Raw genomic sequence first — 27,171 nt, 5'->3', positions numbered from 1 at the left:
TGGTGTTAACTAATGTATGCCCCGTGTACATGGTTTGATACCGAGAAGCTTTGTGAGCAGGGAAGGAGTCCCGCAGACCAAACGAGCGGGTTGCAGTGGTCGGCAACCGGGCTTTCACAGTGCCTTGTGCCAGGAGAAGTTGCCGTCTTGCAACTTGGGTGGCTCAAGAGCTGCGACGTCATAAGCTGCGACGTCATCCAATAAAAAGTCGCCGTCTTCATTGTCTTCTTCCAGCTCCAAGCTCTCTCCGATCGGCCCTTCGGGTGGTGGTAGCACACACAACTCTTCCTCATTTCGCGTTAGCAGCTTGGCAATATCCTGAGGGCACCGGCACCCAGAACCCGCAGTGGCTTGTACGACCAAAGAAACTGTTCCCTTGTCACTGCCACAGCCCAAGTCGTGAATCGTCCTACCGATGACACATGCATGCACGCCGCTCGTCCACCTGATCAGTGTATCGTCGCATTCTGAAAGGATGATCAAGCTCGGTCCCCTGAGGCGATACTGTCAAAAAATAGGGAAATGAGTCGTACACGATGCGTGCGTAGTTCCACCATGTACCGCGTCGTCAGCACATACGCAGCAGTGGCAGCCCAGTGGTACTGTCACAGGCTGTTTCTCTCCGTACCAGTCTGCTGTGCCACTCGCGACAGCCTAGTGTGTGCTTGTTTTGTCCCACTGGAGTACTATCTTCTCTTGTCAGCCAGACCGTTAGTAGTTCCAAGGTATAGTTTGGTGCGGCCCACACTGATTTTTCACGCCCTCACTGATTCCCAGCTGACAGATGATTTGGTTCCGGCTGAGTGGCGTATGTATATCACTTTAGATACAGATCTAATTTCGAATGGTTGAAGATTACACGCTCCGACACGACAACGGGTGCGACGTTCTGTCTTTTTGCCTGCATCTCATGCACAGGTGCACATTCACTGCCACTTAACTGCTGTCTAACATCACTCCTACAGCCAAAAAATGTTCGCAGGCAACTAGAAGACCCAAGAACTCATCGACATCCCGAAACGTAAACGAGGCTGGAAAATTTATACTTTCAGAGAAAGGGCATTACTTGTGAAGCACTGCAGGCATGAAAACGTGTTCAACAGCCCTGACTTTACTACGTACACAATCCAGGGACCAGCCATCAGCCCCTTTTGGCTACTTACTGAGTGAGTTAGGCTCAAAAGCTGGTTAGAGGGGAGAGCTTCCAAGTATTGTTTTAGGCGATGCCGCCGCTGACGCTGCAGTCTGTGAAAGCATTCGCGAAGATAGACAGACTTTCCAATACAGAGGAGCCAGTCACTCTTGAGAAAAGCTAAAGAGGAACATACCTATCAAACACATTCCAGAAAGCTGCCACTTCTTCCTTCTCGTCAACACATCACTTCGTGGCAGAATAGGCGGACATCGCCCTGCCTGGGCAACGTTCCTTGACTAGTTAAACCCTGAACTGGTTCTTTCCGACACTCTCCTGCTTGTGTCTCGGCTCTTTCAAAAGGGCGCCGGCGTACTCCGACCTTTCCCCAGAGAGGTCAGGCTTGTTGAGACAAAGCCTTATAAGACTTCAGGTTCCTTTTACAGTAGGCCCTCCGGGTTGAACGCTTCCCCCCGGGAGCGCGATACATGAGTGGGCTCTTCTTGTGGGCGAGGTGTGGTTGTCGCTTTCTCCTTGTGAAGAGAAATTAGCATTACGTCACTGCACTACAAATCTGTGTATGTATATACCGACCAAGTCACGCGGGCTGACACAGAAAGCAAGCTTTCTGGGTGAACTTGGAGTTCTCGTGGAAGGCGAGAAGATACTTCTCTCTTACAAAAGGCAACCGGGTTGGACGGACGACACACGCAGCGCATGTCCGTTGGTGTGTGCCTCCGTCAGGACATTGCCAGAGACTATTTCTAACTGCGACGTCATCTGAAGACAGCCAGTAAGAAGCCGCCCTCTTATTGGCACTAAGGACGGGGGTAGATCAACCACTTGAGACGGGCAGAACGTACAGGCGTAAACCTCTATCACATCATATGTTGGTGTTCAGAAGGTCTGAAGTGCAGATAGTGACTGAAAATCGGTTCGTTTCTCCATTCTGTACTCCCGAGCCAGCAGCCCCTCAACGGGACAATTCCGTCACCCTCCCTTGCCGGTGTCAGGAACCCGAGGGGGGGGGGCATCCGACGGCTTGTCTCTGATACTACTCCTACCATACTATCTCTTTTCTCAGCTTACTTTACAGCTGTTTGCCACGTCAACCGACAGAGATTCTGACAGACCGATGTGGGTGGGAGGCAGAAGATCTCGCCTAACTCGAAGTATGACAGGAGTAATCCCTGAAAAGAGACACAGGCGTATAGTTTGGCATTCTACCCTCTAAAACTACGCCTTACGATTCAATGCAGTTTTAGCTCCTTTCAACTCAGCTATGGAGGGTATAACTCCATCAACATAGATGCATGCATGCATAGCACACACGACACCGCCGATCGCCGACTGTTATTCCTCCAATAAAAATATCCACATCTTTGTAGATACTTGGTCCACACATATATCTGCTTCTACTGAGACAACCAATGCCTGTCACATGCACATGAATGTAAACTAAGTATATATATACATATAGATGTGGACTCGGTCTACATATATAGAGATATGTATGTATATCCTTGCACCATATACACGTAATAGATAGCCGAAGAACATCAGTCTGTTGTCATGATGGTCGGCAACTGGCAGGCACAGCAGCATCAGAAGCACCATGTATACCCAAAGGCGAGGCCACAAAGAACCTAGTCGATCAAAGAGCTCATGCTCTACAGAAAGACACCACCTATCAAGGGTTGAACGGACCAGACAAGTTGTGGCCTATAAGTGCTGACTTTACCTCATTGAGACGAACAATGGCAGGATGCATGCGCGCCGCTTTCATCTCTTCAAGTACTAGAAGGGCCTAACAGAAGCACGTACGTCCGCAAGAAGAGAAGAGGTGAACGAGAACATCAAACATGCTTAGTGAGACAGAGAAAAGTCGCAAATCGACATGGACTTGTGTGTGTAGGAAGAAGAGTGACAGTCAAGCAAGCTTCTTTCGATGTATAAAGACATCGACACGCACCATTTCTCTAGTTCATCGAGTCAAAGCCGTATAACAGAGATCTGGTGTAGTCCAAGTACAGACATGTAGAGAGAGAGAGAGCGAGGGAAAGAGGTCACTTCTGTCAACATCGCACAATCTCATTGTTGGTCTAACCCACTACCCGACGAGCAAAGCTGCTGGGAGATATACATCGCTTGACAGATGATTCTTCTCATACAGCGGTCATATTTGCGAGGGGGTATAGAGAGTCTGGAGACCGAACTACCAACCACCTCCACCTGCAGAACAATCTGCCAAGCTTGAGTCTATCTATCTATCTATCTATTTTACTGGGACTGACATCTGTTGCGTACCGTACATTTTCTGAAGGCGTCCGGTGAGAAAGAAGGAAGGAGAACAGCTTCAAGGTATACGTGACCTCATCGTAGTGGAATCCGTTTTCCCTTATGATGGCGCCAGTGATGTATGTACACCCGACAAAACCACACACAAAAACAAGAAGAAGTGTCAACCGCTCGCATGAAGCGATCACAAGGAATCTCGTAGCCTCTGAAATCCGTAAGATACAGAGGACATCCATGCAGACACATCATTCAGACGCTTAATGTTTCTCCTATGCGAGACAGACCTACGACTTAGCTTCTCTTCTCCAAGACATCATCCTTCTCTCATGTGACCAGAAACTTCCAACAGAGAGCCCTCCCATAAACTTGATCCCCCCCCGAAGAGAGAGATTCCGTTCAAGTCCTGTCGATCCATATGTCCCTCTCTCTATATCTATACACATAAACCCAATCAGAATACATAACACTACACCTACCCGAGTTGTGAGCCCAGTCCCCCTCCCGTCGTCTGTGTAGATCTCTATCCGTAGAAGTATGTGTAGCTATGGATGAGAGAGAAATATCTAAAAAGATACCTGGAATGAAAAAAGCGATGTCCTTCATGGTCTATCTACGTATCTACCGGGGAAGGAAGAAAGCATGGGTAGTCCTAGCAAGAACGTTAGCACCCTGTATACCTACCTCAAGACATATCAACGCAAGAAGTTCTACACAACGATCCAGTGAACGGGCGGGAGGCAGGGCTTTCTTCCTATTGTTTTCTTCTCTACAACCCCGCCTGCCGTCAGAGGAGTTTCTATTCTATTAACCCTTGAGAGGGAGAGCCCCTTTACTATCTGGCTTACAGAAACTGAGAAAAGAGACTATCAAGTAACGCCCAATTTCTTGAAGTCATTGCATGCCATATCTGGTGGTGGTACCATCGCCTCGTATTGTTTAACTCTTGTACAATCTTATAGACTTGCTCGATCTGTCCTCTTGAGCTTTCTTCTTCTTTCTCCTGGTGCTTTTCTACAGCTCTTGATGTCTTCCGCGATGCCTGTTCTTGTTGCATGACAGGACAGAAAGCGACTGTGACAGAAGAAGTAGAAGAAGGGGAGGTAGACCATGGACGGGGATTCCTAGTGTCACTACACCTCCTTTCATCTTGTAAAGACGCTGGGGTTCCTAACGGTCCGTCTTGAGAAAAACCCTCGCGAAGTGAGAGAGAAGAACTGTGACGAAGAGAAGAAGTAGAAGATGACAGAAGAGAAGAGGTTTCTGAAGGAGATGTGTGATAAGAATATGGAGAAGAATGTTCTTCTTCTCTTTTCTCATTTGTCTTCTCGTCTTGTTCCTTTGAGAGAAAAAGAAGATCACCACTGGGAGAAGAAGAAGGTAAGGAACCTTGTTGTTCTAAAGAGATAGGAACACGCATATGAGAGGGAGGAGTTGCTAGTTGTGATGTACCTAAATGTTGGAGATTCTTCTTGTATTGCTTCGGAGGGAACATATGAACTGTACGTACACCTCCTCCTGCTCCTCCTGTTCGTCCTTCTAATAGAGGTCGTCGCCTAAATATTTCTTGATGCTTCGAAAAAAACAAGTGTCGATCTAACGTCAACAGTCTTCCTTCCTCCCTTAGGAATCCCGTGGCATTCTTCCAGAATATGACTTCCCTCATGATCTTCATTGAACGGACAAGGCACTCTCTGCGAAGACATAAAGAGATATCTGAACACTTGACGCCTCTCTTACTTCTTTCGCGTTTTCTTGTTGACAGGTGAACTGAAATGATCGGTGATACTTGTCTGCTGGGAGGTCGTTGTTTATGAAGACTAGACGGAAGAAAGAAAAAGGGACTGCGTGCCTGATTTGGGAAAAACGAGAAGGAGGGTACGTCTCCTTGGAGAGAAAACTCCCTCTCTTCTCTCTCTGTATATGCGGGATAAGAAGGGAAATACCCTGAGATGCTGAAGTGAAGGCGAAGAAGAAGTCTTGAGAAGAACAGAAAAAGATATGAAACAAAAGGAATGTGCTAGAGGAGAGGTGGAAAAGGAAAGTCTTTCAGGAAGACGGCAGGACCATGCACCAGAGGAGCGATCGGAAGAGATAGAAGTCATCTAGGTGTGCATGTTCTTCTGGTTGATATCAGAGAAGACACAAGAGGAGAGATAAGAAAACCGCAAGAAGAGAAGTTCGGAAAAGAAAGAAATGAGAGTTAAACTGGTGGTAAAAGGAATTGAGTTCCTAAGGAGAAGATCCTCCATCATGATAAAAGAACGCTCATTAAGAAGATGGACTTGACAAGAATGAAACGAATATCTCTCTCTCCTTCTCCCCCCTTCCGTTCTCTCTTTTGTTTCAGAACTTCACTCAAAGAGTCCATTACAGATCTACACTGACCCCTCCCTTCTTTCTTTCAGACGGGGCTTCCTGCGTCGACAAAGGAGTCTATTCCCTCTTCTAGTTCTTCGCCTCGGTCCTCCCCTTACTTCGAAGCGGGTGACATTCGCTTCCCTTCTCTAGAAAAACTGCGAAGAAAAGAAGTTGCAGTGGCGTACCGCGCGCGGTCAGACAGTCAGTCCCGAATTCGGTGAAAAGTCGGGAGCAAGAATCGACGCATTCATTGTCTCGAATGTGACTGCTGTCTACCTTGGATCGACCTTCGCAAATCGATCCCCAAATAGGATAAAAAGAACTCGGAATTCTGACAAACACCTTCAAGAAACTTTCTCTTATGTTAACAGGCTCTGGATCTGCGACTCCGAAGGTTCCAAATCGATGGTCGAGTCTAAAGCATCCGAAGAAAAACTTGCTACATGCCACGAAAGACTTCTGCATGCGATGGATGACTAATTCCCTTGTTTGGGTTCCCGTCTCCTGCCTCGTTCCCGATTCTTCTCCTTCCACAATGAGTTTCCTGAGAAAAACCTTTTTTTTTTGTGTTCCTTTATGACTGTCGAATGATTCGAGAGAAGTGTCTGAGGCATCCTGTGGTCTAGTAGTAGCGTGAGGATCACGAATGAAAAGGAGGCATCGTGTGTCTCCTCTGTTGAACTTCATCCAAGTCAATGCCGAAGCTTTACAGGTTAAGAATGGTGTGCTTTTATCGTCACAATCCCTCGAAGTAGAGAAGCCACTGCTCTGCCTCTGTTCACCTCCCCCTTCTCTCATGTTCATCTTTCTCTGAGTAAGAAAGAAAACAAGCCCTCTTCTCTCTCTATACATGTGCCGTCTCATCTATCCCAGTTTTGGTATGTGCGTGTTTCCTTGAGATACATCGGTTCTTCTTCTTTCTCTTCATAGCGGAGAAGACTGAGAGGACCATGTGATGCTGTGCTTGTCTCTTTCTCTCTTCTGTCCGAAGAGAATGGTATGCATGAATAAGACGTCGTTTCTTGTCTGTCTCCTCCTTCTCTATGTGTTTAGATTCCGCTTACAAACTTTTTCTTGCTGTACCTTTCTTATCTCATTGTCTCATGTAGGCAAGAAGATTGGGTTTATCTGTTTCTCTCATCTCCCTCGCAAGTCTTCTCCTACCTCTTTCTTAGATCTTCTTCAATTGACGATTCTTTCTTTCATTGTTCCCCACATACAAGTCCTCTTCTTTCTTTTCTCCTTCTTTCCGACCCCCCGAGCACGCTTTGCCAAGACAAGAAGCCTGGTAGAAAGCTCTCGAAGTCTTTTGCATGCATCTATGTATATCTTCATTCGTCCCAAGAACCCGGTCTTCTTCTTTCTAAGGAGCCTAGTACATACAACTTTCTCTCCGACCTCTCTACGCTGGGGGTCTATGCTTCGTCTTATGAAACACCAACCTCGCATATAATCTACCTCTCTCTGTCTCTCTTTTTCTCGAACTTCTTTCTCTCATGATCATCTCTCCACTTACTAGACTTTTTATCTCTGTCCTACATATCTCTGATCATCCTTATGGCGAAGGAGAGTTGTCGTTCTGAGGCCCTTGAGAATCTTTCCTTTTGTTTCCTCGTAAGACATGAACAGGCTGACGAAGAATCTAATCTCTCGTTGAAAGAAAAACAGATAGGAGAAGAGCGAGATAGAGATGATGTGGTTGAGAGAATCTCTAGGAGTACATACACTCCTCTCCCTGGGCGAGGAGAACAAGGAAGAGAGCACGGCAGAGGGCGCACTCTTTTCAAGTCCTCGAGAAAGAAGCGTTTTCAAAGAAAACATTCTCTTTCTTCTCTTAATGGAGATCCTCAGGTAAAGGATGGAGAGGAGAAGGAGAGAACTCAAGGAGAAGAAGAACAAGAAGCAGAAAAGGAGACTCGAGAAGAAGGAAAAGAAGAAAGACTGCAGATGTCTTCACTTCAAGAAGCGGAAGAAAGTCAAGAAAGAAATCCATCAAACCAACAAGAGACTCAAACCACAGAGAAGTCTTGTTCCCTTCAAGAATATACAGGGTCTATCTCTCAAATCACTGGGGGGTGCAATAGATCAGAAGAAGATCTTCTCCATGAGGAACCTCTACACAACAAGAATGAAAGAAGAAAAGATCAAGCGTCTCGGACCGGAGCATCTTTCTTAGACGTAGCAGGGGGAGGAGAAAGTAATCTTGAGGAATCTAATTCAAAGCGAATGCTACATTCGTCTGATCCGACGTCTTCTTCTTGTTCTTCTTTCTGTAAGGCTTTCAACTCAATGGGTTCGTTGAAGAGAACGCCAGAGGAAATCCATTTCTCTTCTTCAAAGAAAGGTAGGCATCGGCAACAACAGGGTGAGAAAATGGTGAGACGTCCTCGGTATTCTCTGGTGTATCTGCACCCTCATCCGAAGGGTCTTCTCGCGTCTCTTCCTCTCCCAAAAGATCTTTCCTCTGGTCGGTGGAGAGCCTCCGAAGTCTTGCGTGCACTGTGGAACGATCAAAGCGACTCAACCGTCGGCGAGATGACAAAGCAGATGCAAGAAGAACTAGAAAGAGGAGAAGAAGAAGAAGAAAAAACGCGAGATAGAAAGAGGAATGAAGGAGAGCCCCAGCAGGGGAGTGATGATAAAGAAGAAGGAAAGTCGTTGTTGTGTAGAAGAGAAGAATTGGATAGAAGAAGAGAAGAAGAAAGAGGGAAAGAAGCTTTTCATGAAGAAAAGAACGGATATGTACATCGCTCAACAGACGTCTATGAAAACAATCCAGAAGAAAGAATACACCGTGGAGCAACTGAAACACAACGACACGAAGAGAAAGAAGAAAAATCTCATAAAGAGGCGGACTTGAACGGCAAATTCACCGTAGATGAAGAAGAAACGACGTTACCCAACTCTTCAAACACCTCTCTCTCCCTTGACTCCAAGTCTTCTTCTTCTTCTCTTTTGTCACGGTCATCTTCATCTTCTTCTTCCCCCTTATCATGTGCCTCAGGCCCTTTGAAGGAGGTGAATGATAAGAAGAGAGACGAAGCTTTAAGACAGCGCTTAGCTTCTGTCGGGGCTCTCTCCCTGGAAGTAGCGAGGAGGCTTGAAGGCATCTCTCCTCATCACTGGCGTGGCTTCATTGAGGATATGCTAGCGGTACGTATGAATGTGAATATATATGTATAAATATGTATGTATACATGAACCTAGGTGCATACGTATATGTATGAATATGTATACGTACGTATGAAGATGCGCGTGAATACGTATTGTTTGTATGTGTATGTCTACAAGGGGGTTTAGGGGGGGGGGCAGGGAAGTTAGTTAGCTAGTTAAAGAAGAAGAGGCTCCCTAAAGTGATGTGTTGTACCTTCTTTCTTCTCCTGCATGCCTGTACTTTAACTCTTTTCTCCTATCTAGCTGTCTATCTATCCGGCGACGTTGACCTGACCTCTTTCCTTTATTTTGTTTGAGTTGTAGAAGATCTTTCTTTCTTGCTCTCTTACTTTTTCTTTCTTTCTTTCTCACCATTTCTTTCTTTCTCTCTCACTTTTTCTTTCTTTCTTTTCTTTTGACGGGTTGTGTGTGTATTTTCCAGGGTTATATAGAGAAGCGGTATGTCTGCCCTCTACGAGAATTCTCTCAGGCACGTCAAGGAGGAGGAGGAGGAGAAGGAGTAGAAGAGACTTCATCTTCCTTGCTAGAGCAGTATATCTTCAAGCAGCTCAATGGGTAAGCAATCTTAGCAATACCCCGCTGCCGAGATCTTCTCTTCTTCTTCTTGTTCGACTTCTCTTTCTTTTTTTCCTCGCCCCTCTTCTTCTCCTCCTCCTTTGTCATATTGTTTATCTTAGAGATGGTTTGCCGACAGGTCTTTCAAGTATTCGTCCGGAGATCATTGAATCCATTCAGATCCCTCACTCGCGACTGTTAAGCTAACGTGGTAGGGTTATGAGAGAAAGGTGAGGTGAGTCTTCTTGTAGTAAATCTCTCAGGTGTGACGGAGAGAGAGGAAAGGGGCAGGTCATTCTTGTGTCTGCTTGTTGATTGATGCAGACTTGTAGTTGTCGGTCTCTCTCGGAAATTCCTTGCATGCAAGGATAACGGAGCGGGAGATCAAGATTGCTGTGGTGCTTCGAAACTCTCCTCTTCTTCTCCTTCTTTATCACTCGCCAATTCTTCTTTTTCTTCCTCATGTTGTCCTTCTGCTTCTTCTTTATCACTTCAAGTCACTACAACATCTTCTTCTCCTCCTCATACGTCATCTACTACTACTACAACATCGATCTCGACTTCAGTTGAAGGCCCAGGTGGCGTTCCTATCTCCTCTTGTAAAACACCTCCGTCCTTTCAGTCTTCGTTATCACACTCTCATCTCGCTACATCTCCTTCTTCTTCTTCTCTCCCTTTTCTGTCCTGTGAGAAGGGTTCTCCTGACCTCGATGTAGAGCCTGCCTGCAAGGCGACAACTCATCGGCGGAAGATATCCCTTGATGTTCGACAATGTGTTATGTCGAACGCAGTAAGCGGAAAGAGAAAACGAGGTGCTTTCTTTCTCCAGCCACATACGATAGTTGCCATTCTTTCTTTTGAAGAGAGAAGAAGAAGAAGAAATGATTCGGCGCCTGAACATGAAGCTGTAGCCTCATCTCCTGGTGAAGCTCTAGAATGTCCTATCGGAAACGGGATACATACAGCCAATTATACATGCGATTCTGAAGGATGTGAGAAGGGGGCTCCTGGTAAAAAACCCGAAGAACGACAGCACGAGGAACAAACCAACAAGTTGCGGAAAGAGAGGAGTGAACAAGAAGAAGAAGAAAGACAAGAAGATGAATCGATACAGACTTCGACAGGAGGAGTGCATGACAGACGAGAAGGCGAAGATTGTAAAGGCTGTAAGGAGAGCGTTCTCACTACAGGAGAAGACTCCTGCGTTTCTATAACGGAGAAAGAAGAAGAACAACCGTGTGGTGAAAGAGATAAGAAAGCAAGTGGAGAAAGAGGGAGTGTAGGGCAAGATGTCATGAATGGCGAAAGCAAAGAAGATAGGTCTCATCAATCTTCTCAAAGAGGAAGAAGAGGAAAGAAGAGAAAACGAAAGAATGTGTTCAAAGCATGTGAACAGGCAAAGCAGAATCCTATGGCAGAAGAAGACAAAGAAGTGATCGAGGGAGACAGGGCTTTGAGGTCTCCGGATGGTATGAGAAATCTTTCAGAACAAAACGCAGAAGAAGATGAATCTAACGATAGATGGGAGTGGATTCCGAGGCGTATTCCTATTTATGCATGCGTCAAAGGTGAGAAGGATACAACACAAGTGTACGGATTCCATGTGCGGTGCTTGGTCTGCATGCAGTATGTTCATCTACGTATATGTATACACACACACTCATAGAAGCAGGAAAGAAGTGTAAATGACCGTTGACATAGATGCGGAGGTAGATGAACTGGATAGATAGGTCTAATTAGATAGAGAGATAGATAGGTAGTATTCTTCATCCACCGGCCCTATTCGTAGACAGCCCTCCATGTCTGTGTTCGCAGTCTTCCTTTGTCTGGCCTGAGCTTTCTATCTTCACCTAAGGGACAAGTATCATTAGCGTGATCGGTTGACAGTATAGATTTCTTGTGCACCTCCAGCACGCCTGTATGCTATGACTCACCTGCTTGCTTCTCTGTTTCGTTGAATCGATCTCTCTTGAGACGACGAGACAGTATCTGTCCTATAGTGAGAAGTCTAAGGTGTACGTACGCTTGAGCGCCTGTCGATACGCCTCCCCGCCCTCTGATACTGGTGATCTTTGCAACCGGACTCAGATTTTAGAGGTAGGATACATACACGATCTCGACCCTAGAAGATTTCTGAAACCTAGTCACCCAGTTGGCATATGAAGAAACAGATGTAAGAATGCTCCTCAGTGTTTCTTGTGTTCTTGTATAGTATTCTCCATCTCTCTCTCTTTGTGAAGCTTCGTATGTACGCAGTCTACCGAGGAGGTCTGTATATCTAGCTGCATAGAGCCTGATAGAGGAGTAGCCTTCCCTGAAACAGCACTGACGTTGCGATGACAGCTATAAAAAGAGGAAGAAATGTTTGGTGCTGGATCTTCGTCACGAGTTCCTTCTCTTTCTTCTTCTTCTTCTTCTTCTTCTCAGGCATTCTCTTAGAGTTCAATTCAGCTCTCGTCAATAACCCCGAGTTACTCCTCTCTGAGGTATCTCGATGATCGGTTTCAAAGGAGAATTTTCTACACTGTCTATTTCTTATCTTTCCTGTACATCATCGTTGTGTGCACTATGCTATAGGGAATGTTTATGACATAGAAAGATCTCTCTAGGGCCTGGCTAAGCTACTCCCACGTAGTGACGTTCACTCAGTGTTGCTAGCCAGATGGCTCGCTCTTTGAGAAGGTCATCGTCCAGAAGGGTGGGAGGGGGTGAACGAGCTGCACAGCTAGGAGCATGTGATCTAGCCCTGGCTTCTTTCGTGTGTGTCTTGTTCTGTATCATTCTCTGTCTGTTTCCCTAGTATGTATGTACGTATGTGGGTCGGCCTCCATCATACATACATACATGTACTAGCATATATATATATATATATGTTTAAGTGAAGGACTAAATCATATGAAGGATACTTGAATCTTCGGTCTCTTTCTGTAGAGCAAATATGTCAACAGCTGCTTAAGGCCAGTGAGGATTATACATCCATGCAGGGACATATAGACATCGTGAAGACCTTTGTTTACATGCTGTCTTTTCAAGGCAATGAGATAAGAACCACTTTTTTCATCTTGTCTTCGAAAGAAAATATCGACTCGCCGGTAAATGCTTTCTTTCTGTATATGCAGCCGGAACACTCAGGATGGGTTCTTATCGCTCGTCCATCCAAAGGCGATGACGGTCGAAGATCATGAGAGAAAAAGGGAGAGAAGTCAAGAGACGCGCGAGCAATCGCTCCTGAAGTTCCAGGAGGCGTGGCCCAAGGTGAATCGAGTACACCGTGGACTACCCTTATCTCCGTTGAAAGGCTACAGTCTCATGTGGAGAGAATCTTTAGCTCCTATCTATTTTTGATCTATCTCTCCATCTACCATCCGTGTCTGTGTGTCTTTCTCTGAGTGTAGGTACTTGCTACTTGTCATCGCCAGTTCACTCGTATGCGTCTGTTGCTTTTGTTTCTCGTGTAGATTTCCTTCTCTATAAAATCCATTGGTCTCTCCTCTTTGAGAGTTTCTAAGCTGTCCCTCCTCCCTCGCCTTCAAGAAGCGCGTGATGTAGAGGGTTTATGTGTCACTACAGTTCTGGGGATAGTACTTCTTTTCTACAAGCGAGACACACCATTGCGCTTCTACCTTTCCACAGATCTTGAAAAGAAGTTCATTCAGTCCCAACCGGCATGGAAGAAAAGCTCTCCTTCACCATTCGATCTCGACCTGATCTCTTCTGTGTATTCCTCTCTCTCTATATGTATCTGTTACTGATATGGCTTCTGACCTGCGTATATACACCCCCCGTAAGGGAATCGCCTCGATCCGGGGCGAGAGAGAGGAAGGCAAGGAGACAATATGGAAGAGGTCTCTCTCTCTCTCTGTGGGTAGTGGAGAGAAGAGAGAGGCTTCTATAGTGAATGAAGAGTTATCTTTTTCATGGAAAAAGGAAACGTGAAAGATATGTGGTCTCTTGTGCATCCATCTGCCATTAAGAAGAGAGGGAGGTAGTCTACACCACCCTCTCATCTACCATTACTAGTATTGTCTTTCATTTGAAAGAAGATTTCTCTTTTTTCATATCTTGGAATGAGAAACAAGTTTATCTCTTCTTAGAGATCTAGAGGAGAGATTGACATTTCGTTTCTTCTCAGACACATGCATGCGTTGAGCCTTTAACTAAATGAAACGCTAAAACAAAAAAGGGACTCCTCTGCATGCGCGACAAGAAAGAAAAGCTGCATAGATGAGACAAGCACGAAGAAACGACCTCTACTGTTACTATTATCGATGTCATCTTCTATACAGGAAGTAAGAGACGGGAGAAAAGAAGTTCTTCTCTTCCTCTCCTATGCTTGACTAGGATAAACAAAAACCCCCGCGTCAGTGCGAGAAAAGCTGCCACGGGCTCTGTACCAAATCAGCTCTCTCTCCTTTCTCTCACTCTCTCTTCCCTGACCTTGTATGTAGAGAGAATGAACATGCCTGTGTGACCAAGCAACTAAGAAAGACAAAGAAATGAAGAAAAACTCATCGCTTTTGATAGATACCCGACAATGAAAGAAGGCGACTCCCCGCCGGCCGGCGATCCAAACTCAAAGGGAAGGAACCGCTCTGTGACAGAGAGACGTCATGCGTCAAACAACGGTGTGGAAAAGAGAGGAGAGAAGAAAGAAGATCTTTCTCAAAGATGATAAGGAGAAAGTAAGAGGGAGAAATTCTCTCTTTCTCCCTCTCGGTATAAAACAAACATGAGGAGCTGAAGAAATTCAGGGGTACATGGGACAGTCAAGAAAAGTGAGAAAGACCGATTGAAATGACAAAGACGAAGAAATTTCGATATGTCGTGTAGAAGAAAGTAAAGAAAAAAAAAAGCCGTATAGTATTAGCCGTAGCTATTGGAGGGATACGTATGGAGACGGATGACGACAAACTGATTCCGGAGATTGCTTGTGATCTATCCCTATCTATCTATCTATCTTTAATCTATCTATCTATCTCTATCTATCTCTCTATCGACGTGCAGAAGGCGTAGATAGAACGATGATCAGAAATACCAAAGAACAACAGGAGAGAAAGGTGAATTGGTACCTATCCCCTGAGACATTCAGCATCTGTACACAGATGGAAGTGTATCTATACGTATGTATCTGACGTGAGGAGATAAAGTTCACATCCCCCTGTGGAGTTAAATTTTCATGCGTTCTTCTTATGTTTGTTCTGACCTGCTTTTTCCATGGCCGGTTCTTCCTCTTCATTCTCGTCAAGTGAATCACGAGGTCTCCACCCAACAATAAAATGAATCATAAGAATTAAAGTACTTACTCCTAGAATGGCCCCAAGAATAAAGATTCCTCGGAACTGTTCAGCTGTATCGAGAACCCATGACATTCCAGCTGTACATACACTCCAGACCTCTCCGAGAATGATGCAAAGAAGATCATATATAGCATATCCTAATACGTGATAATGACTCTGTGATTTATCTCCTATCATACTTCTTTGTCCTTCTCTCATCCTTTCTTCCATTTCTAGTATATCACTATCCTCATCCTTCATTGCACCTGACCCCCCCCCTTTATGTGATGTGGAGTGTACATACACCACAGGAGCAACTCTTTCATAGATGGGATACCATATGCTTTCACGCAAGAATGAGAAGCCGTTCTTTTCATTCATCCATCTCATCCCGCATGCAAGAAGATTTAAAGCTAACCCGAGGAAGCTAAGACAGGAGAGAGTTGTCGACACAAGCGCCATAGCCCATTTGGTGCCCGATGCTTTATCAGTGAAGACTGTTCCTGTGACAGAGAAGAAGGCATACCATAGATAGCTTCGGATACTCAAGATATTTTCTCCTCTTGGGAGACCTAGGCGATCTGTTAAACTATCCGCATTTCGACGGCAGTGCATATGGAGAACACATGGAACTTCATTTGTACGGGTATCCATCAAGACACCTCCAAAGGCTGTACGTGCAAAGGTTGGTGCAGGGGGAAGAGACGGACGATGAGACGGCTCGTCAGGAAAAGAAGGAACCGCATGACGAGCTTGTTTTTCTGCTTCTTCGAACGATAGAAACTTCAAATCACGCCTGAAATAAAGAACACACAGACAGACAAACAGGACAAAGTGCCCATGATATTTGGGTAAGATACCGTCAAATCGATCATCCCAGGTGTATATACACAAGGGAGCAGGAAACAGGTATGGATTCACTTTTGTCGTAGAGAATAAAGAGAAAATGAACTACCGTTCTCATAGGAGCTCGGGTGTACGTACACATATATATGTGTATGTACAGTAGATGATAATAGCTCTTTTGAAGAGGGGAGGAATGGATGTGATACACAGATGAAGCTTCGTCATATGTAGAGTTAACCGAAAGGAGGACACCCACATAACATATGTCTGAGCACACGGATCTAAACCCCCTGAAGTAAGCAAAGCTCCTACGATCATCAGAGTAAGCGTCAAAGTAGACCTTAAAGCAACAAAGGATAGAATGGCGTAGACAAACTTGGCACCCCTAAGATAGAAGTCTTCACTTTCTCTCCTGCACTATCACAGAGTTGATACACCCCCTTTAGATCCCCCTCTACTTGAACAACTTGCTCCCTCTATCTCCTCAAGGCGGCGATCCTTGCGTGATGAATGGAAGTTGTCTTTGCACCCCCCTTGCGAATGAAGATGAAAAGAGAAAGAGACAACTTACTCTGAGGTGTATACACAGAAGATGGCACCGTTGTAGTCGACAGTAATGTCTTTATGAGGGTTTGAGAGAAATATATTGCTCAGATATCTCTGATCGTTCACCCAGTAATCCGCGTCTGAATAGACTCGAACAATGTCCTTGGCAAACCCAATCACTCCTCCTGTATCGCGAGAGGAAGAAAGAGAAACAGAAGAAGAAAACGAGTTTGGAGATAAAGAAGAAGAAAAGAGAGATAGAGAGTTGCCTCTTTGTTTACTGTGAGTCTCTCAGGGCGGTCGTAGAATCGGAGAGAATTAGAGAATAGACACCTTCTACGACAAAAAGAGAAAAACCCTCCCAGTCGACAGACTTGAATCGTGCTCGCTCCACTAGCCATGAGTCTACAACTATCACGGGACGTACCAACATGAAACACTTTTACTACTCCGTTCAACCCATCTATCTATTTATCTATCTTTAATCTATCGACCTACGTGGTCCCCGTGCGTGTGAACGTGACCGAGGTGGATGATCAGGATGATAAGAAGGAATCTCCTCACCTGTTCAGAAAAGAGATATCCACCCCACTACCTCTCTTTCTTTCTTTTCTCTACTCCACCTATCTCGCTGTGTCCTCTCTTCTCTATTGTAGGTATCTTTGTCTCTTTCTTGTAGAGAACTTAGATAAGTAGACATGACAATTCTATGTCGAACAGTCTTTCGTGTAAGCTCATCCTCTATGCATATCTCGGCTTCTAGATACAAGGCCACTTCGCCCTCTACAGAGTGATCATGATAGACGGATGTCTCGATTGTTTTACGAATGTTATTTCTTCTGCTTCTTCTCTCCCTCTCATTGTCTCATGTAGTATCACTTGATCCTCTATATCAACAACTCGCCTATCTCTCAACTTCTATCTTTCTCTTTCTCTCTCTCTCAATGCTTTAGAATCGCAAGGAGACCGTTCCTACGATCTACTTCTTATCCTCCTCCATCGTCGCTATCATCTCTCCTTTAGAACATGTTTCCCAACAACATAGAGAAGATCAGAAAGAAAGATAGAAAAGAACACAAGGGGAGAAGCATGGGCGTACCTGAGTTGACCCTCCGTAGATCGACGTTTTTACTAGCGTAAGGAAGAGGCTTAGGCCAATGCGTCTTAAGATCGGTGCGAAAGATACAATCGTGATACATGAGAAAAAGTCGATCGAAGAAAGGAAATCGATGATCTGTGGATTCACCAGACATAACGATCCTCCCGCCAAACTCGAGAAACTTCCGTAGAATGATGTCTTTGGGTTGTAAAAGCACTGTATCAAATCCATCTGTTAACATGACGACATCTCCAGGAGGAACCTGTCTACAGAAATCTAACGTCGCCATGAGCTTCGTCCCAAAGCCTCTCCATTTCTGTCGCCAGTAAAGAACGTTGATATCTGCATGCAGCAAAGTACTACTATAGATGAGAGATGTTAAGTAACCATCTCGGTGTGTAGCTACGGTAATGATATGTAAAGCAGGTAAGTCTGAGGGGGACGAAGAAGGTGGAGAAGAAACAAGAGGTCCTTTTCTTGCTGAGGAAGCCGAGGGTGAGGATGATAGACAAGACGCCATGATGATGAGGAGGAAGAAAAGGAGGAACAGAGACAGACAGACAGACAGAGAGAGAGGAGATGATAGAAGTAAGGAGAAAGAAGGGGGGGAAGGGGTGATGGTGTTTTTGTTGGTTGGTTTTACTGGGAGGTGTACATACAGCTCGTTCAAGGGATGAAAGGAGAATAAGAGGAATGTAGATGTTGTGAGAAGGAGAGATTTCTTGGATAGAAGAAGAAGATGTAGGAAAGAGATCTGGAAACTCAAGATAGATAAAACAACATGTAGAGAAAGAGAGTGGTACAAGGCATCAATTGAAAGGGAGATTGATGAGGAGAGAAGAGGAAGAGACAGGCAAAGCGACAGCGGAAAAGAGCCTAAGAATTCCTTCAAAAGTCACCGCTGAAAGGAATCGAAAATGAAAGCAAAAAGAGAGATCGAAGAAGAAAATCTTGGCTCGAGACAAGAGAAAGTTAATAGAAAGCCTGTTCCGAAGAACGAACTGGCGTTCCGTAAACCTCTCGGGAGGCAGGCAAGGGGGAGAAATGTGAATGAGAGGCTTGGAGATAACGCCAAAGATTCACTTCCATTCCATCCTTCTACGTTTCTTAGAGATTGTATGGAAGAAAAGATGGGAGAGAGGTGAAACGATGATAGCAGGGGGAGAGAAACACGACTCCTGCCACGAGACGAGAGAAGAGATCGACAAGGATGGACAACGACAACAAAAGGGAGGTCTTTCTTCTCGTACTCCAGAACAAGAGTTATAGTCCAGCGGGAAGTCCCCCGATCGGTGAGTTTTCGAAGAGATCCTTCTTCTCCAGAAGCGGAAAGAAGGAGAGAGGGAAAAAGAAAGAAGAGAAGAAGACAAGAAGCTCGTAAAAAGAAACAAAGACAACAAAAAGGAGGGAAAAGGAAAGTCAGACAAGAAAGGAGTGAAGGATGCTGTTGATGCTTAAACGGTGCCTCTCTCTCTCTCTTTGGAGATGCGGAAGTAGGGAAACACAGAAAGGGAGAAGTCGACTGGTAAGTACCTCAGTGAGAAAACGGATTCCAAAGGAAATAGACGTGCGAAGAAGACAACGAACGGAATTCTTTTCTCCGGGAGTCGGTTCCAGTTCTTTTCTCTTTGAATTCTAGGCAAAAGAAAGGATGCAAGCACGGGGTGGGTGGAGGGAGGGAAGGTTAACGAGGCGTGTGGATCCCGTCAAGATCCACGAAAAATTGAGAGAGAAAGCGATAGTTACCTTATCTGAGATTTGTTGAAAGTAAGGACGGAGAGAAGAGATCCTTAAGCCTCTTCTGATGGCGGTTATCTTTTAAGATACTGAGTCTTGACTCTTCTTCCTTGGTCCTTTCTTTCAGGCTGGAAAGAGAGAGAGATAGAAATAACGGCAGAGGAGTAGACAAGGACACAACAAGAAGAAGCGGGAATGAAGAATAAGACGACAAAGAATGGTACCGTTCGCTCTTTCAGTCAACAAGGCGGGGGGGTCTTGACAACCGGGCGGAAAGAACGGCGCTTGTGTTGCATGAAAAGAAAAGATTCTTTCGGAGTCTCCTCTCAGAAATAGTTGCTTTTCAAAACAGTGCAGAAGAAACAAAGAGACTTAATTCTCCGACGGCATTGTTGCGAGAGTGACAAATGCTACACATAAGATAAGAAACTCACAAGACACCCGCCGAGATTCTCCGTCGTAATGTCAACTATTTTAGAGATTGTAGCTAGATGCGTGTAAGAAAAGTGTTCTTTTTCTTCTTCCCATGCAGACACACAGACCAGACCAACCAAGATGTAACCACCCACGAGCTTCATCGAACACACATCGACCCCCGTACCTTTGATAAAGACACGCACCAGTCTTATCTCTCATCCCGCGATCTTCGAACGCCACTTCTACTGGCGTCTAGAGATGGATGCTTGAACTCTCGGGGTGATGGCAGGCCCTAAAGGGAATTCCTTCGAAGTTGTGATCAGAAGAAGTGTCTTTATCTAGACCTTAGGAAGAGAAGGGAGGACAGAAGGCACGACGAACAGAGAAAGATGCGTCGGACAGATGCAGGAAGTTAAGGGAAGGGAACGTCGTGGGTGTTTGACATTTCTTTTAAAAAAACGGACTGAAAAAACGTCCAAGTAGTAGCCCCCCGCAAAGGGTGATAGTAGAGAAGACGAGGCGGCATGTCGAAATTCTTCCAGAAGCAGTCTCGAGAGGGATTTGTATTCCAGACGCTCGTCGAGATGATCAGGACTATGACTATATCTTCCAGGAAGCATGGATAGGGGACCTATTGCAGTTAGAGCTTTCTCTTTTACTTTCTCTATCGAATCAGACGTCCTACAAGGCATCACTCAGCGGACGAGAGTATGGGATGTATATCTGGTAGTGTGTAGGGAGGTCTCCAGTATCAATCTTGATTGCTTCGATCTTGCCAAGTTACCTATGCGTTGAACGAAGAGGGGGTCGAATTAAACAAACTGAACTTTCGCTAGCTGAAACAAGCCATGATCGATCAAACCATCCATAGTCGTATAAGCCCTTCTATCATCCTCGTTCCAGTCTCTTCTGGAATGTACTGCATCCTCTTTCGCTCTTCGTCTATCTTCACCTTGGAAGGTTGGAGAGGAAGCAACTCCATCGGCTAAATCATACCGTTCAACTAATTTCAAGCAGAACACACGACGCTTTCTTTTTCTCAATTCCAACTGTATTCAAGCTCATGACCCTTCCGACCTGATTGTGCCCGTCTGTCTGAAGGTCTACTACGGAACTTTCCTGAAGAATCCTATACCTCGAGATGTAAAGTTTTTTCGTTGACATAGAATCGATACACCGGGGCTAGACTTCTTGCTTCACAAGAGCACATCTATCATACGACATCCAGGAAAGCTTGGAAGAGGCTCCTAATGCCTGAGCCGCGCAACACCAGTAATGAGAATACGAAGAACTCTTTCTCTGTGGCGAGCCACCAGATTCCGTCTTCCATAGTCTATCTATCTATTCTCCCTGACAGATTTCCTGAGTCATCCCTCCTGCGCTGTAAGTCCATCGTTCACTCACACAACTATCAGTGAATGCCATTTACTGCAACGACACTGAACCCGCCCAAGCATGTCATCGTTAACTTCTCACCTTCTTCTCTGGACAAGGCATTCTGTTTCTGTTTCCCTTCTTATTGTTGCGAAAGAAGATTCAAAGACTAACAAGTGTATCCCCCTTTGCCAGACGAACACCCAAGAGCTTGAGAAGCGGGTTTACGACGCTTGCACGACAAAAACGGGAGAGATTTTGGAGGGAACTTCAAGGTGTATCTACAGCTGATCAGAAATCTTAGTATACTTGCGCAGAGTTGGAACAACACCAGTTCAGTGATTGGGTATCCAAGGAGGAGGACAGCGTGGAAGTCTATCTAAACTGCCGTATCTCCACAACCCTCGAGCCAACTGCTGTCCGCTTTGACGGGGCTCAGGTGGGAAGGTGTACGTACCCTACCGAGTGCCGCTTACTCTCTTGGTCTCTCCCTGGTGTATGTGAAGTGACAACGTTTGTGGCAGGAGAAAGAAGCTAACCGAGGATTCCATAGTTCTATTGCACAGTCTCGATTGCTGGAGAATTACGCCTCAGCTGCAGAGCTGCAGAGAGGGGGACCCAGTGAAGAAGCTCTTCGCGAAAGTCGTTGAGACACGTCAGACTGAGAAGTCGAAGTCTCTTTCCTTTCTCTGTCTTCCCCTCTTTCTTGCAAATCTTAAAGTAGTTATTTTGAGTTAGACGGCCGACAGCATAGTAGAGGGCTTTTGATGAAAGTGAAAAACACTTTCTTTCCTCATTGAAAAACTCTTCTTGTCTGTCCATTCAGCAAAAGAAGAAAACGAAGGATCCAACAGCTAAAAGTCCACACTGGACTCTTCCCTAAAAGAAAAAATCAGGGCATGCGTCCATGCATGCATACCTTATGTTTACTCAGAACCACACCACATCCTTGATCAATTCATTTTCTTTCCAGTGCGCTGTCTCCCGTCGAAACCTTCCTTATTCATTACTCACCCCCTCTCGCTTTCTCCCGAAGTTCAGAAACATGCAGATCATTGCCCGACAACAGCCATACAAGACAAGTCATATCCTGAGTATCATATGTTGTGGGTATGTTACGCATGTCAATACTCATACACATCCATCATAGAGAAATGTACGGAGGTACTCCCTTTAGACAAACACAGATAAGAATAGATAATTAGAAAAAGATATAAAAATCAGAGAAGGAAGGAGGAAAAAGAAAAAAGAAAGGAAGAGAAGAGATGTTGAACTGAAGAGACACGTTTTTGTCTATTCGCAGGCTAAGCGTTTCATATTCTCAATGGCTTGGAGGAGCATGCTGAGTTCGCTCTTCAGCTCAGTTTTACGTTGAGCATTCTGTTCTCGGACTTCCAGAGGGACTTTATCTTCATACGAAGGCATCGCCTCTTTCTTCTCATACCCTTGAATCTGTTGAAGAAGAGATGAGACAGAGAAAAAGACCACAGAATAGACCGTCACGAAAGACTACAACACCTTACTATGTAGACACATCAGACACATATATATATATATATGGAAGCAAGATACATCCATATGTGATGGTATAGGTATATTAGACCCGAAAAGACTGAGCGAAGATACCACATGATGCTTATCCACGAAGTACAGAAGCACTTGGCGAAATTACACACTAGCGCGGAACTGACAGGCGAGGCGAGGAAAGCACACCCGGTGGGATGGCCTTTCGTTTCTCAGTAGTGTGGAGCTAGCTGTCTAAGAGGGGGGGACACGAATAGCGTAGAGATGAAGAGATAGTTTCATTCACTGTCTGCCTGAACGTAGCACGTCATATGCCGCCCCTCCCCCTCCCCCTTGAAGGCACATGCATTCGCAGACAGTCACATGCATGCACAAATGAGGAGAGCAAGATGTTCTGTCTACCTAACAAGTAGAGAAAGGTAGTGCTAACAGGTCTGGTAGATCTTCCCTTTCTTGAGAATGAATCTCTCTCTTTACACATTCTTCCTCGATAGCTAGCTAGCTAGCTGAGTGCTGTCTACAGAAAAGGGACGTCCCCAACTAGAATGGATATCCGCCTCCATCTCCACCCAGTGTTCTTTCCCATCAAACCCAGCACTTGCCATCCAGTCCGCTGTGGTATTCTCTATACCGAGGGGGCTGAAGCTAACACATCTCGGAAACTGATATACATATGGCCTACGAACAGACACAGGTCGCTCCTTGGAACAAATGAGCAGCGAGGTCTATACCTCATCCAGCATGTATACAACTTCTGGCGAATGCATTGACACCCCTCATATGGTAGCAGAAACGCATATAAGTGCACTCTGTTTCACCACCGAAGCGCCTGTCGCTCAGCAGGAAGACATATATCTGTACACCCCAATAGCTAGCTATAGAGAGAAGCTGAGTCATGTACTTCTGCATGAAAGAGAAAGGAGAGCAAATGTATCATAGAAAACTCCTACCATTTTTTCAAGGTTAGCTTTCTTCTTGTTCATCTTCTCTAGTGTCTGCGCCAGATTCACACCTTCCTCTACAGATAAGAAGATGGTGATAGACCCATTGACAACATCACTCACACAACGCCCTGGAGCGCCTTCATCTGGCATGCGAAGCTTCACCTTGAAGAGAACACAAAGAAAGAAAACGAGAACAAACAAAGGAAAGGCAATACGTGACACCCGAGATAGAATCTACTCGGAAAAAGAAAGTCTGACGGAGAGCAGGCAAGTGTGTTTCATGGTCGTACAGTGGACAGGTCCAGTGCCCGAGGCAGGATAGACAAACAAGATTCTAAAGGAACAAAGACGGAAGTTAGGATTTTTCTTCGTCTTCATTTCTGATATGTGCGCCCTTCTTTACACTGAAGGAAAACAAAGAAAAGCCGCGACGGAAATATATGCTAAGGAGGAGGCGAACATAACTATCTTTGATCTGATCTACTAGTCCATGTATCTTCGTGTCTACCTATCGCAAAACATAGTGACAAGATCTCCCTTCTACTCTCTGTCTCCATAACAGAACGACGTACGCATGCGTTTAAACTCCACCTAAATTCCCCCTCTCCGACACTTCCACATGTATATGCATGTGTATACACATCCATATACCCAATGTATGTCTCTGTATACACATGCCTATACATCCATACAATCAACCTATCTGCTCTATCACTAGGCAACCTCCTCGTCCCTGGTATTGTTTTTTGACGCTCATTTGCACATGCACGTGTTCTCTTTTATTTGGCGGAATAAGCTAGATAAGAAAAAGGCCTTCACAGCTTCATCATGGAGAGACCAAACACAGAGGAGATGCCGTCTCATCCGAACTCACCGAAGACATCTTTGCCATTGTAGCAATCTCTGCCTCTCGGTCCTTAAGAAAAGAACCAAGAGAAGATAGGCTATCACTGCATGCAGCCCCTGCACTACCGGATGAAGGTGTTAGGAGAACAAAGCCTGCTGGTTTGATCTTCGGTGGGATATCTAGAGCTGCTTGGAGAGAACGGAAACGCGAGACGACATTCTTGAAAAGTTCCATATCTGTCTGTAAAAAGGAAACAAAGAAGAAAAGAAAAAACACATATTTGATCTCGGTGCATGCAGAAGGCATGCGTACTTCACGTCCACTGGAAAAGGACCATCCTACTGACCTCTCTGTGTCTGTTAGCTAACTTAGCTAACGAAGCCGCTTGCTAGATTCTCTTCCAGGAGGTTCTACATGTACGTATACATAGACATGGGTGTCTACCCTGATACATGAACGTAAAGACGATCACCACGATACATGAGTGAATGAGCGGTGAATACGTTCTTAGCAGATCTTCGATCAAAAACGCAAAGGCAAAGAAGGCCCCATGATGGAGAGACTCTCAGTACGGGAGGAAAAAACCTGAAAGCCAAAGAGCATCAGATTCTTCAAGAAAAACATACAAAAGAGACATAAGAACCGTCCATCCAGATGTGCATGCGTACTTACGTACGTTTGCATATGTATGTGTATGTGCCACACGTGCCAAACCTAGATGACTACGACCGGCTTGCCTGGCAGACATATACCAGATGAGAGGCTCCCCCTGACGACGAGAAAAAACCCTGAGAGAATCAAAGACCCGTGAACTACTGAGACGGACACATACGAAGCCGAGAGAAGGAAAGCGAGGGAAAAAAGAGAAGCAAATGTCTCTTCTCGCTGCATGTTGGCCGTTCGTGTCTTCAAGAGGACGAATGAAGAGGAAGGGTCACCACTTCAAAAAGGCACTGAGCTAGGTAGACGAATCAATAGATGAGAGAGTATGTTTAGTTAAGCTCCGAGAAAGATGAGAATCTTTCTTACGTCGAGACGGAAATTCATCCACTGAAGGACAGGCTGCGGGTAGTCGGCGATACAGATGCTATCAGCCTTTGTTTCATTAGCGGGAAGACGTTGATATAATTCCTCTGTAATGAAGGGGCAGAGAGGATGGAGAAGTCTCAGCCCTCTATCTAGACAGACGTAGAGAACTTCTAAGGCGCATAGGGAGGACAAATGCGATGACGACGCCGACTTCTCTCCGGGTGTACATACAGCGAGACGCTGCTTGGTCAGCTCAAGGTAATAATCGCAGAGGTCATAAAGAAAGAAATTGAAGATAGCTGTCACTACTTCTGAGAAAGCATACTCTCTGAAGTACTTGTTCACCTGAAGAAGAAAAAGATAAGCATTAAATTGTATGAAAACATCAATACCTAGTCAATACATCTACATCTATATATATATATATATACATACAGGCGTGAATACATACATACCCATGTACGTCGCCCGTGTTATTCTCCCTCTTTCTCAGTCGGAACGCCACGCCTTTTATTGAGACATGTCCAAGTGGACGGATGGACAGCCCTGGCCATGCACGGACGACAACATGAATATTCCTTTTGAAGGCTTGAGGGAGACGAGACTGGCACGCGAGACAAGGGAGGGAGGCAGACGACTTATAGTGTGTGTTTTAGATCCAAGCGATTACCCTTGCACATAGAAGACATAGGCGCCTACAATAGTGCTGGAGCTCAGACTTTCATACAGCTAGACATATGAAAGATATACATGCGGATGTACATGTGTATACGTCTATACACACATACATACATCCTCGGTTCTACGATATGAATAATAGCGACTAGGTATCTTGTTGTGTCATTGGCTTAGGTGTCGATCGAGATCTAGGAAAGAAAGTGATAGAAGCTTTTGTAACATTCACAGTCCAAGTCACTTCGATCACTACTCATTCTCCCCGTGGTTCACTTCTTTGCTTATATAATCTCGCTCATATCTCTTCTATGTGCATGCCTCATCTACACACGCTTGTATCTCTCCTGCCCGCCCATCTCATTCATACACAGCATAGCGGCTCTTTTCTATCTGTCTACAACTCCATGTACATATATAGTCCCTCTCCCATCCCCCTCCTTTGTCTTTCTTTGCTTACCTCAGCACATGTAATAGACAATCGATGTAAGATCCATCGATCGACCCATTGTAATTCATGATAAGTTACACCAATTCTCCTGCCTTTTCCGTGACCTCTTGTTTTGCCTCCTATCCCTCCCATATACACTCCACCGGGTTTGAATGAGCTTTCAGACGTCTCTCCATTTGCATGCGCTGAGGTGTCTATACAGCCCACCTTCCCCTTAGGAGAAGACGACCCATTGACTTGTTCGCATGCAACCAGGCCATTTGAACCCTTTATGCCGTCTAGACTATTTTCTTCGCCTTCATGATCAGCACAAGAAGCGAGAATAGAATTTGCACTATGGAATTTGTCTATAGCAAATTTGGTTGCATTCCAGAGTTTATTACAGAAGTGCCTGTAGCCAACGACTCTATTTAAGTCGAGATTGACGTTCCTTCCTTGACGTGTATAAGCAAGAAGACCGATACGTAAAGCATCACATCCGCATTCTTCGATCCCGTTCGGAAATTCTTTCTTAAGCACTTCTTCAGCTCGTTTGACTTCTTTCTCAGGAAGATTTCCTTGATGCAGTTTCTCTTGAAGTTTTGCTAGAGAAATCCCATGAATGACTTCAAGTGGATCAATCACATTGCCTTTACTTTTACTCATCTTCTGCCCATGGGCATCTCGAACCATTGCATGCAAGAAAACTGTATTAAAAGGGAGCTTCTTGGTTAGTTCTAAAGACATCATTACCATTCTCGCCACCCAGAAAAACAAAATATCATGACCTACACACACACACACAAATCCAAAGAAAATGTTTCTCTTCACATCAAGGGATGTATAGAAATACATGACGTCTGTGAGTATATAGGACGTACGTCAATCAGGAGGAAGAGAGATATACTCATAC

General features: G+C 45.1%; 4 protein-coding genes across 4 annotated transcripts in view; 1 reads left to right on the top strand and 3 right to left on the bottom strand.

Moving 5' to 3' along the window:
• Positions 1 to 256: 256 nt before the first annotated feature.
• On the bottom strand, positions 257 to 6,146 carry CSUI_003465 (uncharacterized protein). The gene is made up of 6 exons (XM_068063663.1): positions 4,276 to 6,146; positions 3,440 to 3,529; positions 2,874 to 2,939; positions 2,222 to 2,322; positions 1,164 to 1,245; positions 257 to 318 (listed from the first exon to the last, which is right to left on the bottom strand). Exons 1-3 carry the CDS (start codon positions 5,100 to 5,102, stop codon positions 2,930 to 2,932), a joined length of 927 nt encoding a protein of 308 aa, XP_067924351.1. The 5' UTR covers positions 5,103 to 6,146; the 3' UTR covers positions 257 to 318; positions 1,164 to 1,245; positions 2,222 to 2,322; positions 2,874 to 2,929.
• Positions 6,147 to 6,321: 175 nt separating this feature from the next.
• CSUI_003464 (uncharacterized protein) lies at positions 6,322 to 13,685 on the top strand. The gene is made up of 6 exons (XM_068063662.1): positions 6,322 to 8,941; positions 9,384 to 9,517; positions 9,842 to 11,085; positions 11,945 to 12,003; positions 12,637 to 12,772; positions 13,151 to 13,685. Exons 1-5 carry the CDS (start codon positions 7,346 to 7,348, stop codon positions 12,700 to 12,702), a joined length of 3,099 nt encoding a protein of 1,032 aa, XP_067924350.1. The 5' UTR covers positions 6,322 to 7,345; the 3' UTR covers positions 12,703 to 12,772; positions 13,151 to 13,685.
• Positions 13,585 to 19,512, bottom strand: CSUI_003463 (uncharacterized protein). Its single transcript, XM_068063661.1, has 3 exons — positions 17,285 to 19,512; positions 16,211 to 16,370; positions 13,585 to 15,589 (listed from the first exon to the last, which is right to left on the bottom strand). The coding sequence occupies exons 1-3, from the start codon at positions 17,802 to 17,804 to the stop codon at positions 14,692 to 14,694; spliced, it is 1,578 nt and encodes a 525-aa protein (XP_067924349.1). The 5' UTR covers positions 17,805 to 19,512; the 3' UTR covers positions 13,585 to 14,691.
• Positions 19,513 to 21,625: 2,113 nt separating this feature from the next.
• The window catches only part of CSUI_003462 (valyl-trna synthetase), a 6,834-nt gene continuing 1,288 nt past the window's right edge, over positions 21,626 to 27,171 (bottom strand). Inside the window, exons 2-6 of the mRNA XM_068063660.1 lie at positions 26,289 to 27,046; positions 25,157 to 25,501; positions 24,155 to 24,367; positions 23,287 to 23,442; positions 21,626 to 22,264 (exon numbers count right to left, since the gene is read on the bottom strand). Coding sequence (XP_067924348.1) covers positions 22,106 to 22,264; positions 23,287 to 23,442; positions 24,155 to 24,367; positions 25,157 to 25,501; positions 26,289 to 27,046 — 1,631 coding nt within the window. The 3' untranslated portion in view covers positions 21,626 to 22,105. The remainder of the gene's footprint in view (positions 22,265 to 23,286; positions 23,443 to 24,154; positions 24,368 to 25,156; positions 25,502 to 26,288; positions 27,047 to 27,171) is intronic.

This window comes from Cystoisospora suis (genome assembly GCF_002600585.1).
Source record: "Cystoisospora suis strain Wien I chromosome Unknown contig_1551, whole genome shotgun sequence".
Taxonomy (NCBI): domain Eukaryota; phylum Apicomplexa; class Conoidasida; order Eucoccidiorida; family Sarcocystidae; genus Cystoisospora; species Cystoisospora suis.
This window is presented reverse-complemented; position numbering and strand designations above follow the sequence as displayed.

Coding starts and splice junctions, on each gene's coding strand:
- CSUI_003465 (XM_068063663.1), bottom strand. CDS start 5,102: ATGAAGATCATGAGGGAAGTCATATTCTGGAAGAATGCCACGGGATTC. Junction 3,530..4,275: donor AGTCTCTTTTCTCAGTTTCT/GTAAGCCAGATA, acceptor CGCCATCATAAG/GGAAAACGGATTCCACTACG.
- CSUI_003464 (XM_068063662.1), top strand. CDS start 7,346: ATGGCGAAGGAGAGTTGTCGTTCTGAGGCCCTTGAGAATCTTTCCTTT. Junction 9,518..9,841: donor ATCTTCAAGCAGCTCAATGG/GTAAGCAATCTT, acceptor TGATTGATGCAG/ACTTGTAGTTGTCGGTCTCT. Junction 12,004..12,636: donor CCGAGTTACTCCTCTCTGAG/GTATCTCGATGA, acceptor CTGTATATGCAG/CCGGAACACTCAGGATGGGT.
- CSUI_003463 (XM_068063661.1), bottom strand. CDS start 17,804: ATGGCGTCTTGTCTATCATCCTCACCCTCGGCTTCCTCAGCAAGAAAA. Junction 16,371..17,284: donor TCTACGGAGGGTCAACTCAG/GTACGCCCATGC, acceptor CTCGCGATACAG/GAGGAGTGATTGGGTTTGCC. Junction 15,590..16,210: donor TTCTGTGTATACACCTCAGA/GTAAGTTGTCTC, acceptor TCTTTATTTCAG/GCGTGATTTGAAGTTTCTAT.